The sequence below is a fragment of the Drosophila takahashii genome, chromosome 3R (assembly GCF_030179915.1).
Source record: "Drosophila takahashii strain IR98-3 E-12201 chromosome 3R, DtakHiC1v2, whole genome shotgun sequence".
NCBI lineage: Eukaryota > Metazoa > Arthropoda > Insecta > Diptera > Drosophilidae > Drosophila > Drosophila takahashii.
In genome coordinates this window covers 18,197,152-18,211,916 of record NC_091681.1, presented here as the reverse complement: position 1 = coordinate 18,211,916, position 14,765 = coordinate 18,197,152, and the positions used below count along the sequence as shown (strand labels likewise).

At 39.1% G+C, this 14,765-nt stretch overlaps 6 protein-coding genes across 6 annotated transcripts; 1 reads left to right on the top strand and 5 right to left on the bottom strand.

The window, feature by feature from the left end:
• Positions 1-1,874: 1,874 nt before the first annotated feature.
• On the bottom strand, positions 1,875-2,664 carry LOC108057181 (uncharacterized). Its single transcript, XM_017141332.3, has 3 exons — positions 2,443-2,664; positions 2,219-2,386; positions 1,875-2,155 (listed from the first exon to the last, which is right to left on the bottom strand). Exons 1-3 carry the CDS (start codon positions 2,662-2,664, stop codon positions 1,994-1,996), a joined length of 552 nt encoding a protein of 183 aa, XP_016996821.2. The 3' UTR covers positions 1,875-1,993.
• A 613-nt stretch (positions 2,665-3,277) lies between these two features.
• LOC108057180 (uncharacterized) lies at positions 3,278-3,950 on the bottom strand. Its single transcript, XM_017141331.2, has 3 exons — positions 3,729-3,950; positions 3,502-3,669; positions 3,278-3,436 (listed from the first exon to the last, which is right to left on the bottom strand). Exons 1-3 carry the CDS (start codon positions 3,948-3,950, stop codon positions 3,278-3,280), a joined length of 549 nt encoding a protein of 182 aa, XP_016996820.2.
• A 1,818-nt stretch (positions 3,951-5,768) lies between these two features.
• On the bottom strand, positions 5,769-6,407 carry LOC108057161 (uncharacterized). The gene is made up of 2 exons (XM_017141313.2): positions 6,300-6,407; positions 5,769-6,248 (listed from the first exon to the last, which is right to left on the bottom strand). The coding sequence occupies exons 1-2, from the start codon at positions 6,405-6,407 to the stop codon at positions 5,769-5,771; spliced, it is 588 nt and encodes a 195-aa protein (XP_016996802.2).
• A 357-nt stretch (positions 6,408-6,764) lies between these two features.
• LOC108057162 (uncharacterized) lies at positions 6,765-7,453 on the bottom strand. Its single transcript, XM_017141314.2, has 2 exons — positions 7,343-7,453; positions 6,765-7,289 (listed from the first exon to the last, which is right to left on the bottom strand). The coding sequence occupies exons 1-2, from the start codon at positions 7,451-7,453 to the stop codon at positions 6,765-6,767; spliced, it is 636 nt and encodes a 211-aa protein (XP_016996803.2).
• Positions 7,454-8,233: 780 nt separating this feature from the next.
• Positions 8,234-9,334, bottom strand: Npc2c (Niemann-Pick type C-2c). The gene is made up of 3 exons (XM_017141330.3): positions 9,223-9,334; positions 9,047-9,160; positions 8,234-8,656 (listed from the first exon to the last, which is right to left on the bottom strand). Exons 1-3 carry the CDS (start codon positions 9,305-9,307, stop codon positions 8,358-8,360), a joined length of 498 nt encoding a protein of 165 aa, XP_016996819.2. The 5' UTR covers positions 9,308-9,334; the 3' UTR covers positions 8,234-8,357.
• Positions 9,335-13,500: 4,166 nt separating this feature from the next.
• On the top strand, positions 13,501-14,271 carry Npc2d (Niemann-Pick type C-2d). The gene is made up of 2 exons (XM_017141326.3): positions 13,501-13,618; positions 13,678-14,271. Exons 1-2 carry the CDS (start codon positions 13,528-13,530, stop codon positions 14,103-14,105), a joined length of 519 nt encoding a protein of 172 aa, XP_016996815.2. The 5' UTR covers positions 13,501-13,527; the 3' UTR covers positions 14,106-14,271.
• Positions 14,272-14,765: the final 494 nt, after the last annotated feature.

The window sequence follows — 14,765 nt, the reverse complement described above, 5'->3', positions numbered from 1 at the left end:
CTGCATAGCTGTATTCGATTTTCATTTTTTTTGATATTTTATTTGTAAAATTATTAAAAAAAAATCCACAACTTGGTTTTTGTGGGATTTTTTTTAAAGTATGTTTTTTAAAATGTTAAAATAATTATATTTTTTAACAGGATTTTTTATGCCTTCAAATAAATAAAAAAATGCATATTAAATCTACGTTCTACAGAATATAAAATCTTAATAACTTTAATAATATTTAAATATAAACTTTCTATAAAAATGGTAAACTTTTTTAGAATTCATTTTATTTTAAATGCGTTAAGGTAATTTCTTTCTTCAAGATAAAGAGAATAAAGCTTGTCATTCTCCTGTTATTAGTTATCTTTCGATATCCACCCCTGCCTTCAATTGCAACTGAATGCAATTAATTAGAGAAACGGTCTACAAAAACTTAATTAAATTGTTGCGTCGCGACGCCATCAGGAGCAGCCTCATCCGCATCCGCAGCAGCGTCAAAAACAATTCCGACTAATAAACTGAAATTAAATTACCAACTTTTATACTCCGCCGCACAACGGAGTGAAGCAGCGGCTTCGCAGCTCAATAAAGGGGGAAAAAATATGGTTTTAAAAAAATGGTTTATTAAGTTTTAAGCCTGGCCAAGATCTGTTGTGGCAACGAGGTCAACCAATTTCAGTTTGCGGCTTCTCCTTGGCCCTCGGCTAATTGTCAGCTTGTCAGGGGCTCATTAGCATAGCTCCGTTCTTTGTAAGTCCGCCTGCTCCTGACACTTGTCTAAGGAAATGTTCTTAACGAGAGCGCCAAACCGTTTGCACTCATTTGCATGGAGATTTCACGGGCTAATTGCCCAGGTGGAATGGCTTGGTATAGTATTCTCGTCCAAGTGTCGGATTACACACGTAACAATTCGGAGCACCCCGCAACATGTTGTACAAAACACCACCCCATCCATTTGAAATTTTCGGTTTGCTAAGAGGGTTGGTTTACGAGTTCGTTGGTTGACTTGCGGTCGGCGGTGTCTGTTTACGAAGCGAGGGTTGGGTAATGGGCTCTTAATTAGGCTCATATGATTTTTGAACACGGATTTGCGATTTGTTTGCCCATGCACTCGGAATTAAAATACAAACAAAATAATAAATTCGTATAACAGGTAATTTTTCATACAATTTCTTATTTTTGATTAAATGCATTTTTATTAAAATTATGATATCATCGTTTTACGTTGTTATCAAATTAATATTAATACACTTTTCTACACAACATTTTATTTTTTTAAATTAAAAAAATATTTAAATTAAATTCGATTTTTTAAAAAATTGTTTAATTTTATAATTCTTTTTTATTTTAAAATAAAATTGTATGCATATTTTCTGAAATAAACCAGTTGAAACGAGTTTTTCTTTTTCTTAGTGTAAAATTAGATAGTATCCGAACTATAAGCTTCATTGGACCGTATCTCTTATTGAATGTGAATGTAAAACGTAAATAAATAGATTTTATCTGCTAACAAGAAAGGAAGCTACCTTCGGCCAGCCGAAGCTTATATACCCTTGCAGATAAAGTAATACTCACTCGGTGCAGTTCCAGGGATTCCAGATTCAACGTTTCTATTTTTGAATTTTTATTTTAAGTAGTCAAGAATTAAAACGCCTACTTCCTACAAGTAACAATGAATTTTCATATATATGTTTGAATATTCCTATGGGAGCTTTAAGATATAGTGGTCCGATCCGGCTCGCTCCGACATATGTACTACCTGCAATAGAAAGAAGACTTTCGGGAAAGTTTCATCGCGATAGCTTTAAAACTGAGAGACTAGGTCGCATAGAAACGGACAGACGGACATGGCTAGATAGACTCGGCTATTGGTGCTGATCAAGAATATATATACTTTATTTGGTCGGAAACGTCTCCTTCACTGCTTTGCAAACATCTGACTGAAATTATAATACCCTCTACAAGGGTATAAAAAGGTATTGTTGGAACTTATACTTCTAGCTATTCAGCGTTCAAATCCCAAATTAACCTCTACGTGGACTTCAACTTCGCCCCTCCAAACGCCATCAGTTTTCAAGTTAAACTTGAGTTTGTAGAATCCACTCGGAACGGGAACCTTAACAATCATATTATCATTCAGTACCATTCGGTTAACGATTATATCATGCTGGAAATACAAAATAATATTCACTAAGAATATATATTATTTTTTATAGGATAGACTACCAACATTGTAGGGGCAGGAGTGATTTATATTGCTGAAGTTTCGTATACCATCATATACCAAGTTGAAAAATGGATAGCGCTTTCGGTTTTTCAGGAAGCTGCAAACATCAACTGTGACATTGTACAGGAAAGGCCTGTAGCCATTAAATCTTCGGAACAGCGTAAGAACGCACTAAAAAGGTTAAGTAATTATAATATTGTAATAATTAGGTGATATATTTAACATACCGTTGAAGTGTTTATAGGCAGCTGATTGGCCTGGGCATGTAAATAAAGACCCACAATGCCGCGGCCCAACACCTTTAATTCACAACGCCTTAGCTCACAAAAAGACTTTTCATAGCATGTACACTTGATGTTGGTAAATTTAAATAAAGCATCTGAATGACAGAGCAACCAGATGATGACCACATATGACCACACTCTGATCGAATTCTTTTCTAGCCTCATCGTCGGCCAGCAGTTCGCAGTTCATTGAATAAAAAAATTACCATGAAATTGCATTAGCTACTAATACCACTTACTAGCAAATTAAGAGCCGTTTTCTCGTCCGCTTGTAACTAGTAGTCGGTTTTAAAAAAAAACCTACATATTTTTCCCTTAGGGAGTAAATTATTCACAGAAAGCGTTTTTAAATTTATTAATCATAAGAATAATGATAGGTATCTCACAGTCGGCAAAGCCCAACAAATAAATTTTTATTGTTTTCAGGTTCAATCAATATGTAATTTTATAACCTAATAATAATATTTTTTATTTTAAATACAAATAATCTTAAAATTAGCAGCCTTAGTCGATTAATTAAGGTTGCATTTTATAAATAATAGTTATGTAATATTAAACAAGTATTTTAAATAATTTAGATTTACCAAATTAATTTGAAAGTTATAACATTAAAAATTATTAAAATATTTTCTGATACTTAAAAGATTTACATTTTTTGTTTCCAAGTGTAAATTTAGATAATATCCAACCCATACGCTTCAGTGGACCGCAGCTTAAATTGAACATGATCGAAAAACTTAATGTTAAATGTAATGTTAAAAATGATTCTAGTTCTTCATCAATCAAATCCCAAATTAACCTCTACAAAGACTTCAATTACGCCCCGCCAGACGCCACCTGTTTTCCAATTAAACTTGAGTTTGTAAAAACCCGTAGGCAAAGGAAGCTTTGCCATCATATTATCATTCAGTACCATTCGGTTCACTATTATATCATGCTGTAAATTTAAATAAAATACATTAATATTAAATACAATTTAGTTAGGATACAAATACTACCAACACTGTAAGGACAGGTGTGATTTAAATTGGTGAAGTTTCGCATAGCATCGTGCACCAAGTTGAAGTATGGATAGCGTTTTTTGTGTTTCATGAAGCTGCAATTATCGACGGTGACATTGTAAAGAAACGGCTTGTAGCCATTGAGTCTTCGAAACAAGGTGAGAGTGAACTGAAAATGATGGGTAATAAAAGCAAATAATATTAAAACTTTCTGTTTTTTTTGCATACCACCGAAGTGTTGATGGGCAGCTGATTGTTCTGGATATGTAGGAAAAGGGCCACAATGCCGCGACCTAGAAGCTTTAATTCACAACGCCTTAGCTCACAATACGATTTTTCATAACACGTGCACTTGATGTTCGTGAACTTAAATAGAGCATGTGAATCACGGAGCAACCAAATGATGGCCACAAAGGACCACACTCTGATCGCATAGTTCTCTAGCCTCATCGCACTTCATCGAGTGAAAAAACTAACCTGAAATGACATTAGGTTACTAATCCCCCTTACTATCAAATGTAGTTGAAAATTGGACAACTTTCCAATATTAATTTGTATTTTATGTATGTAGTTTTAGATTTATCAATTTTGAAAATCGTTATTCTAGTTTCCAAATCGATTTGGTAATTATTTAACCAAAGAGTAATATTGATTATTTTTTCAGTTCAACTACTCGTATATGAAACTAGCAACATTTGCTGACTGATAGAGTTAAAACTGGCTGCAAATAGTAAATGTTTTTTATTTCCGTTTTATTTTCCTCGGCCCAAACAACTTAATTCTGTTCACCAACCTGACCGATTGAAAGTCACTCTGTTGCAACATTAAAAACTTCCTGTAAGCCACGTAGAGGACAAAACGCTATTGACAAACCAAGAACGCAACTGCACATTTCCCCAGTTGAAAGTCGGGGGACTTGGGTCGCCTCGTCGGAGACGTTGATGACCTTTGGGCCCAAAGTCCTGGCCAACAAAAGGAGTCGTTTGTTCCGAGGGCAGCTTTTAATTAGGGTGGCATGAAAGTATGCCCGAGGCCTGGCGCTCGATGCGATTCTTATGCAAATGCTTTTAATTACAAAACTGTGAAACTGAATTACGCAACATTGCGTTATTTAAGTAAATTATTTTGAGGCAGGTTCGTGTGTTTAATTGCCCAACTCAACGCCTTTTTAATTGTCAGAAAAATGACCCGTGCTGCATTTTAAAGTTGCCTTCGCAGGCAGCTCGAAATGGAAACTCAATTCTGGAAATTTTCCTGGACAAAAGCTAAGAAGCTCTAATTTCGATGACCTGTCCCATCGGATTAGCTCAAGTATTTCCCCACCAAATGCCAATTTCTTTGAATAAACTGTGTGTGTGTGCCATTGACCTCTTACGTTTGCCAAATCGAATTGGAAAACCTTCGCTCCCCCAACGAAAACGGAGGCTAATAGAAAATGTTTATAGATAAAAAGGCGACAAATTGAATTTGCAAAGGTCACACATAAGTGCGACACTCGATGGCAGGCATTGGCACTTCACTTTACAATTTTCCCCAACTTGCTGGAATTTTCCCTTCGCCATTCGAGATTGGAATTGTGATTTCCATTTTCCCCCGACCTGAGATCTATATATTTCACATTATTTTTGCCAAATTGAATTCGCAAAGTGACTTGATTGTGCGTTAAGAAAGGCATTATGGATGTCAGGGTGTGTGACCCATGTCAGCCAACCCCTTTTCCCCTATAAAAAAATAAATTCAGGGGAAAATAATACTCGCTGAAAACCGCATTACGGATTTTAATTAACGGTGGCGAGAATATTTCAGGCTCCATTAAAATATCATATTACGAATGCTTTTTAACACGTTAATGCTGAAAAGGGTTTTAGTGGCTTACGCTTGGAATACTTTAACCAAAGTTACGTCAGAGTTACGTGTATTGATTGGCCATCGAACATATTGTTTTTCTATTAATTACAGCCAAATTGCACATATGGCTTCGGGGAAGACCAACCGCAGGGATCCCGCGGGAAATCCACAGAAACCCCCCGAGGACGAGCACACACGCAAGTTTCAATATTTCCTGCGGATAATCACCATAATCGGGCATGCACTTTAAACGATTTTCAATATGTTCCCTGCTCCCAAGCGCATGACGCACAATGGAAAAGCCGAAGCGGAGGAAAATGCGGAAAATTCGAGGGCGAAAGGACAGCAATCCGCTTACAATGCAGACGGGGGGTGAATGGAAAGCACACACATATCGTGTAATTACACATCCTTTGTTGTTTATTCGGTGGCACTTGGAACTCGAATCTCGGTGGTCACCTGGAGGGCAAATACCTTTTCGGCCGTTGCCTCAATCACCTCCACGAAGAACTTGTAGGTGCCGTTCTGCAGGACCTGCGGATAGATGTCCTTGGCGTTCACATTCTTCAGCGAGTAGTTGCCCACGCGCACAGGACACGCGATGATGTCGCTCAGCTGCATCTCCGACTGCAGGAAGTACTTCATCATGGGATTCCCCGAGAACTCGGTGAAGAATCCGCAAAGATCAAGATCCCGCATTTGGAGCAGGGTCACAAAAACCACCCTGCCCGACGGTCTTACTCGCACCTTTATGTTAAAGGTCAGGAAATTGCTGCCCATCTCCTCGCGAAGGGAAACGGTGATACCGAATTGGGTGCGAGTATCGTCGATGTGGGACACCGCCTTCATATAGCGAGAGTCCCCGAAGATGTTGATGTGATGGATGCGCAAAATGGGTTTCTAGAAACAGGGCACAACTGTAGATCGTAGGTTAGGGTATATGAATAGTACCTGAGCTGCCTCCTCCTCGTCCTCATCCCACAAAGACTTTGTGCCCGTTGTGTTGCCATTTATAATTTGAAACAGCGGAAAAAACAACGCTAGTCGAACGAAGTTCATTTCGCAATGAGAGCACTCATCAGGTGGCATCCATCAGGTGGTCATGGTCCATTCCTAAAGCCTAATGATGGCCATTTAATTAATGAGCCCATTCTCATTGATTAACCCCTGAATGACAGAGTGTTTCTGTATGTTTACCCAAAATATTAACTAAGGTGTAATTAATTATATTCAGATAAAAAAAATTGATTTTAGTTCTAAACGTGAAAATATTCTTGTCTTTAAAATAACTATTTGTTCTATTTGAACAATTAATAATTCCTTGTCTATAGAAAAATACTTTAAATTTAGTAGTTCCTAACTTTCGTTTTGATTTCTTTAATTTTCTTTTATTTATTTTGCAATAAGAAGTGGTTACTATACACATACAATAGCATTTCTTTGAGTTGTGCAATCCATTTCCTTGTCCACAATATATACCATCGAAGTGACTTGGAGGGCAAAAACCTTGGCAATCTCTCCGATTTCCTCGACGATTTCGGCAAAGAACTTGTAGGTGCCATTCTGGACACCTTGGGTCTGAATATTTCCGGCAACATCGGAGTTCAACAGCGAGTAGTTTCCCACGCGGACGGGACATACGATGATGTCATTCAGTTTGATGTTCTTCTTGAACATAAACTGCATCACCGGATTCGAGTTGTATTCGTTGAGGAACTCACAAAAGTTGATTCGCCTCAATTCGAATAGTTGTATGAAAATGCCACTTCCTTCGGGCTTTACTCGTACTTTGATATTCATGATGAGATGGTTGCTGCCCAGTTCATGGACCATCTGGACATATAGATCGAAGTGAGTGCGATCGTCGTGTATGTAGGTCTTGACCTTCATATAGTTCGACTCCCCGAAGGCATGAATGTGTTTTATGGCCACTACAGCTTTCTGGAATGTTCGAATGAATTAGTTTTTTAGTTTACCCATAATTAATTACTCACTTTTGGACTTGAATCGTATTCAGTGAGATAGGAACTCGGATCCCCGACCACTTCGATGGCCATTCGCAGCAAAGTGGCAGCCAAAACCCAACCGAACCGATCGACTTTCATTTTGCAATAAACCAGAGATCCTTTCAAAACTTGTTCACAGCATGACTAGACAACTAAGTGCCTAAATCAGCTAAGCTTTTATTTAATTTTGAGTAATTTGGCTAATTGTTATCATCATGGCATCGGTTCGGGTGGCTAAATTCGGCTGTATTTCTAGACAAACACGTGTAAAGTTAATCACGAGTGATTTTGTTTAGCTTAGTCATGTTTGGCCTTCAATGGCATATATTTATGTTACCTATTTTAAAATATTATTCATACTGAATATCACAATATATATAGCCTGCAATTTGTAATTTCTGGCTATATGTCACCACCTAGTCAACGACTCAATTAGCTAACCGACGGATATGTGCTGCCATCAGGGCTTGTTCATTAGAAGCCATCAGCAGCAGGAAGCTTCGAAGTGTTGAAAAGCCAATTAGCTTTGAGCGCCGGAAGGAAGCCATAGGAGCTGTGCGTGTAAATGGAGGCTAACTGAGGAGCGTTGGAAAGTTTAAAGTCTTGTAAAGAAAAACCGCACACATCCACCTGAACACCCACCACCCTTAGGATCTTCCCCTTCCCGGAGCTGCGTAATTTTCTGCGTCATTTAATTAAGCCGATTCATGGCGCCCTCGTCGAGGGTGGTGAATTTGGTCCGGCTAAGCTGGCATAGTCTGGCCCTCACGCCCACATGTGCCACGCCCCACACTCCCACATCCCCTTCCACCCTGGTAATTAACTCAGCCGTTCATGTCGATTATTTATAATATTTTCCCCTAATTATTTATTCATAACTGCTAATAGTGTTTGTCGGGCTTAAGTGCCAACAGCTTACGCGCTATTAATTGGCATCGCTGGATGCCCACTACCCAAAACATTGATACAATGTCTTGGCCATATATGTATATAAGTTAAGATTCTAAGCTCCCGAACTGGGCTTCTTGACACGAGTGTCGGCCAGGAAGCAGGAGATCACACGATTCTCGTCATCCGAGTCCAGGAGGCGCACCTCCAGGCGGGTGGGCACCTCGGGTTGGTTATTCGTGACTGGGAGGAGCAGCTGATAGGTCACATCCTCGCCGGCATCCAGGGGGCAGTAGGCTCCATGGAGCAGGTTGCTGCACACATTGCCACGGGAAGCCTCCAGGTCATAGGGAATGGTCACTCCCAGTGAGGTCAGGTGCACTTCGGCCGACAACCTCTTCATCGTATTGCGAGCTGTTGAAAAGAGGAGAAAAGATATGATTAAATTTTAGTAAAAATCTGGGATATTTTTTTAAAGGAAATTTAAAGTTTTGGGAGTTTTCTAGAAATATTTGTAAAATGTGTTAATAACCAGTTAATTGTTCCAATATTGCAGTAGACTAAAAAATGGTCTTTATCAAATAATATATAAGCAAATTCTATTAAATTCTATTATTATTGTTAAATTATTTCGCGAAAATGATTATATAAAGTATTATACAAATTATATATTATTATATAATAATATATTCCAAAATGTTCTGATAATGAGGATAAATTATTATAATAATTATTATTCCCAGAAAAGTGATTATAATCACAATAAAAATTGTTAGGGCAATAAGGCCTTTAATAACTACTTACTGGCAACAAACTGAATGTCGATCTTGGCCTCGGTTCCCTTCCACAAATCGCAGGGCAAGGTGTCGCAATTATCAATTTGGACCATCAGAGGTTGAGGATAGCTGCTGTCGGAGCCTGGAATTTTAATAGGTAAAAGTTAGTTTATCACTACAAAGGTTTCCTTTCGCTGGACTCACATTGTCTAATTGGCGTGTTGGCTGTGACGAAAGTCCACATAAGAGGAATCATCAGGCAAAGGCTGAAGTTCTTGAAGCTGTACATTTTCAGGAGTTTTTTTTTGTGGCTTGTATTCACTTTGAAGGCACTATTGGTATTGTATTCCAGACTCCCCAATCGCAGGGGTATTTATACCTGAAATGGGCAAGTTGGTACTTCTGCACTCGGATGTTAATCTAATCGCTTTTGGGCTTTGAACGTTTGCACCAAAATTACGTTTGATTTGGCTGACTTTATGGCGATTAATACGTCTTAATCGCACTCAGAGGGATCCTAAGAACATTTCTAGCATGGAAATAAATGGTAAGCATTATGAGTTCGATTAGAAAAACGTGAGCATACTATGGATTTTCATTGGTAACATATAGAAACATATTTTTTAAAATCCAGAATGCACCCAAAAATGATTTTAATATTCTTATCGGTATCAATACCTGTGAAGCACTTGAGCATACCAATGTGGAATAAACAATTCTTATTAGATTAACATATTCTAATGTATCGCTGGGAGTGCTTGAGATAACAAGAGTGGTTACTCATCCAAAAGCATATTTTATTGGCCCCCTGGTTCCCCAAAAACTTAAATGACTCATCTGAGCAAAGAAGCCTTTTCAATTGGCAGCCATAATAGCCAAGTAGCCAGTACATCTGAACTCGACGAGTACAGAGTTAGCTAAATTTGGCCGAGATAAGATGGCCAACACCTGTTGTGTTCTTAACCAATTTCAGGTGCATTTGCACGCAGGCAAAATGAAGGCATTAAAATTAGCAAGCGATTAGCGATGATTTAGTGGAACAAACCGGGCAACCGAGATTACGAGATTACCAGATTGCGACATTATCCACTCGTTGCATACTTTCGGGCCATGGGAACAACCCTCCGCCGATCGACATTAACATCAATTTATATGCATAGCCAATTTGTAGCAAGTTTTACACAATTTCTTACACCCACTTGACTCGTCGAGAGCAAAAACAGCAGCAGCAACAGAAGCAGCAGCCGCCAAGGGTTGCCCAAATTTCATCAATATTTCCTGATTTTGTTCGCAAATTCAACTGTTTTATATGCAAATTAGCTAAGCGATTTCGCCCCCGCCAGCAATTGATTTTAAAATGTTTATGGGTAAATGATTGCAGGGATTTCAAAGGGAAAGGAACTTGAGCATTCAATTGGCCGAGACATTTGTTTAATTTGCATTTTTATAATTAATTTGAGCGTTAATGAAGTTTTGATTTATTTTTAGTGAATATTTCCTTTTAGGGGTGTAAATATTCCTTCAAACTTTACAGCCAGCTCTGTAATAACATATTCCCGCATTTTACAATCATTTCGCGGCAATCCAACTTCAAAAGCAAACTCATTTACAGTTCCCGGGAAACCTCTAGGTATTTTCCTTGGAATTCCAACTTGTACTGGGGTCTTTCAACCAATGCCAAAGGGAATTATGGGTGCAAAAGCCGAGCTCTAAAATTATGTAACTCAAGGCTTTCAGCTAACATTTTAATTATACGCAGGCAGCCAGAAATTTAGAGCGACTGGCACAACATATTTATGCAAATTAAGCAAACTTCTTTTCGCTCGAAGTGGGCACATTTCTCAGGTGGAAATTGCGTTGCCAGGTGAGAGAGAGAGAGAGAGGGAGGAGCAGGGTCTTAAATGCCAACACGTCGGGGGGAAATTACTCAACAGCTAAGAGAACTTGTTGCAACGCATGTTCCTTCCGATTTTTGATTGTTGATTTCGGGAAACATGAATTTCGCATTCACTTAATTACAGTGCCAAAAGCAGAGCAGTCTTTTTCCAGGGGGGTGAAGAAAGGGGGCGAAGCAATTAATTAGCATCCCTGGCCGGGCACGTTGACATGCTGGAAATATTTAATAAAAAACATTTTCGCATGACGGCATATGCAAATTGCTATTGGCAAATGAGACGTCGTATCAAAGGGTGCAGCAAGGCGAGAAATATTCGCCCTATACCCACCCTTCTAATTTTCCAGGTGGAAAGTGCTGAAAAATTGTCTCAAGGCCAGTTGGTCACCTGGTTGACCACAAGCAATCATAGATTTTTCCTCGTTAAAATGAAAACACCTGAATGCACTTGGATAGTTTTCGATTTAGGGGTTGTTTTGAACAAAAATTTCCCTAAATGCATATTCATATTTTCACACATTTGTATTATTTGTAGTTCACTTCTATAAAGCTAAAAAATATTTTAAAGAATTAGAAAGAAAATAGGGATATATACAGCCCAATCACAGCACCTGTTGAGGGGCAAAAGGGCAAGGGTTCATGGGCAATTGGGCGTGCCCTTTCAGAAATTCCGTTATTAATTGACAGCACACGGCAGTTCCAAAAATTTAATGAAAAATTAACAACACGAAAATCAAATTTCCGCCTAATTGAGACACAATTGACGCGCCAGTTTGTCAGTTTGTCGTTTGGTATTGAATTACGTGCAAACAAATATCAAATTGAAATAGAACAGACATTCGGGTGATGGGGCTGTCGGGTATTTGGGTTGTTGGGTTGCTCGGCTGATGGGTTGATGGGTTGCCGGGGGAAAGGCCACAGGATTGGCGTGACAAATTGTTTGGCTTTGGCGCTGGCATTTAATGTCCGACTTGATTTGACAAATTAATTGAGTTACATGGTTTTCTGGGCGGGGCCAGTGATAACCAGTCTATTCAGATATGAAAAAGCTCTGTTAGCCTGTGAAAAGTGCTGCCTACTTTTGCGACCCGAAATAATCAATAATCAAACTTTTAGTTCCCCCTCCACACATTATTGATTCCCCGTGCAAAAATAAAGGCACATCAAAGATAAGCCGAACATCCGTGAAATACATTTGGGAATACGTATGCAAAAAAGCGGAGAGCACCCAAAAGTGCAAACGGAAACGGAAGCCGAGGCAAGTGGAAATGTTTGCCTGCGAAAGTATTCGAGTATCAGATTTTCCGGCCCAGATAATTGCATTAGCTGACACCGAAAATAGATTCCCGGAATCAATGTATCAGGACTTCTCCTCTAGCTGATGCTGATGCTAATCAAATATTGCGGTTCCCTGAGATCCATTTCGGATGTGTGTGTGTCGGGGATATTTTTTGTCCTGCCGGATTTTCCACTGCTTTGACATATTAAATAATGTCACAACAATTACATGTGAGGAGCGACGACAGTTCCGGGGCAGAAAAAGAAAGGGAAAAGGGGGGAGGGTGGCAAGTTCAAAAGCATTTCGAGAAAATCTCATGCTGCGCTGCCGATGTCCACATGGCAAGTCACCACCAACCATCCGAAATGTTGCAAAATGCTGGCAAGGGTGGCTCAAGAAATATGTTGCAAAAAAAATAGTAACAAAAAATATATTTTGAAGTTCTATAAAAACCAAAGTGAGTACTAATAAATAATAAGAAGTAATAAGAATATGAAAAATAATTTACTAAAATCATTAAATATTATTAAATAATAAATGGTAATATTATTAGTAGTAAAAGATTTTCAGATTCAATAAGTATTTATTTATTTAGGATTAAGTTTTATCTTTTTCTAATATTTATTCGTTTCAGAAGTAACAGAACTGTTCAATCTCACCCCTCTATTCTTACCTTTTGGCAAATTCGCCAACCATTGAGTGCTGGGTGGGTGGAGTTTTAGGGGGCAGGCGTTCTTATATTTTCCAGCTTACTCTCCGTGCGCTTCCTTTATACTCGCACATTTTCCTGCCCCGCAGAAGTTCCATTGTCAGTGGCTTTGGCCGAGGCTCAAATGTCTGTGGGTTTTTCCATTGCCAACAGAGGCTTAGTGGCCTGCCTGCGGAGTGCTCTGGGATTTATTTTGGCCCTTCCTTTGTGCCGGGGTCCCGTGAACTTGGCGATGAAGTGATAAAATGCTACTGCTGCTGCCCGATTTCATAATTTTACGATCCATTCGCATTGTGGCTCTAATGATGCGAATTGATGTACTGATTTGTATTGGCCAAGTCTTTATTTGGGTAAGCAGATAAGGAGCATCTAAAATTGGTTATTTCTTAAATTATAAAAAAACCTATTAACCCATTAATTTAAAAATAGTTATTAATATAATCATTATGAGTATTAGATCAAGAAAGTGTTGTACCGGAAAACTTTTGATTGCCAGTAAAGAAATCAGTGGCTACTGGCCCGCGATTAGATAGGCCAAATCCGATCGTATTAGCCGAGAAAGAGCTCGGATCTGGCTATAAAAACGATGTGGGCACCGTTGGCCGAAAGCAATTCGAACCGAGAAACATGCAAGTCAAGGCGTTTATTCTGATCTCCCTGGGACTAATGTCGCTGGTCGGCGCCCAGCAGGAGCATCCGGCGACGGAGGTGAAGAGATGTAAGTGGAACTTCTAATTATAGTAGTATAGAATATAAATAAAAATAATACCCTTTTAGGCTCTGGCAGCAAACCCTTTCCGCTGGAGGTGCGTGTTCATGGCTGCGTAACTCCGCCCTGCCAGATTGTCAAGGGTTCGACGCAGAAGTTCGAGATCGATTTTGCCGTGGATAAGTACATTACCAAGCTAACAACTTTGGTGAAGGCCACCACCCTTGGAATTATCACAGTGCCCTACGAACTGCCCGCGGATGTGGCTGCCGTCTGTCCAAATCTCCAGTACGGCGCCTATTGCCCACTTTATGCCACCGAGGATGTGTCCTATCTGTTCACCTTTCCCATCGGCGAATATCCCGAGATCGGCGTGAAGATCGAGATCTATCTGGTGGACCAGGACAATGAGATTGCCACGTGCTTCGTGTGCGACATCAAGGTGGTCAAGGGAAATGGCGGCAATTCGGTCTACGAACTGGACTATCTCAACTGAGTTTTGGGGCAAAGTTATTCATCAATTGGTTTAAATTACTGTGATATACCATTCATTCTTTTTCAAAATCCATCGCTGAGCTCAGTCACGATGTCTCATGAATATTTAATAAAATTTTAAAAGCTTTACCCCCCACATTAGAGGGTGGTTCCTAAGTACACACACACACATCTTATGCGTTTCCTCTGGGGTTGGGCAAAACAAAAAGGTAACTCCGGTGTCTGGGATTTTTTTAAGACTCGTATTACAATGCATTCTATTGGCCATCGGCGCTATCTGCACACGCAGCCATTAAGGTGTAAAACTCAAGTGGACGAAAAGCTATAATCGAATCAAATAATAATTCACAAATCTCGAGTCTGATTAACCTAACACACCTGTTCGGGCCCAATGCGAAGAAGAAGAAAAATGTACCGGGCTATCAATTCCCATTTCCCATAACCCGACTACTCACCCACATTATCAGATTTATTTTCAACGTAGGTTGCACTGTAAGAAACCTTAACTTGGATTAAAAGAACATTTTAACTAATTTTGTATTTATCGAAACAAAAAAAAAAGGTAAGCCATAGAATAAATAGATTATAAATATGATTTCCCAATTCATACATTTACTTAAGCAACCATTTCTCTATTGAAATTATTTCTCTCCACAAAAAA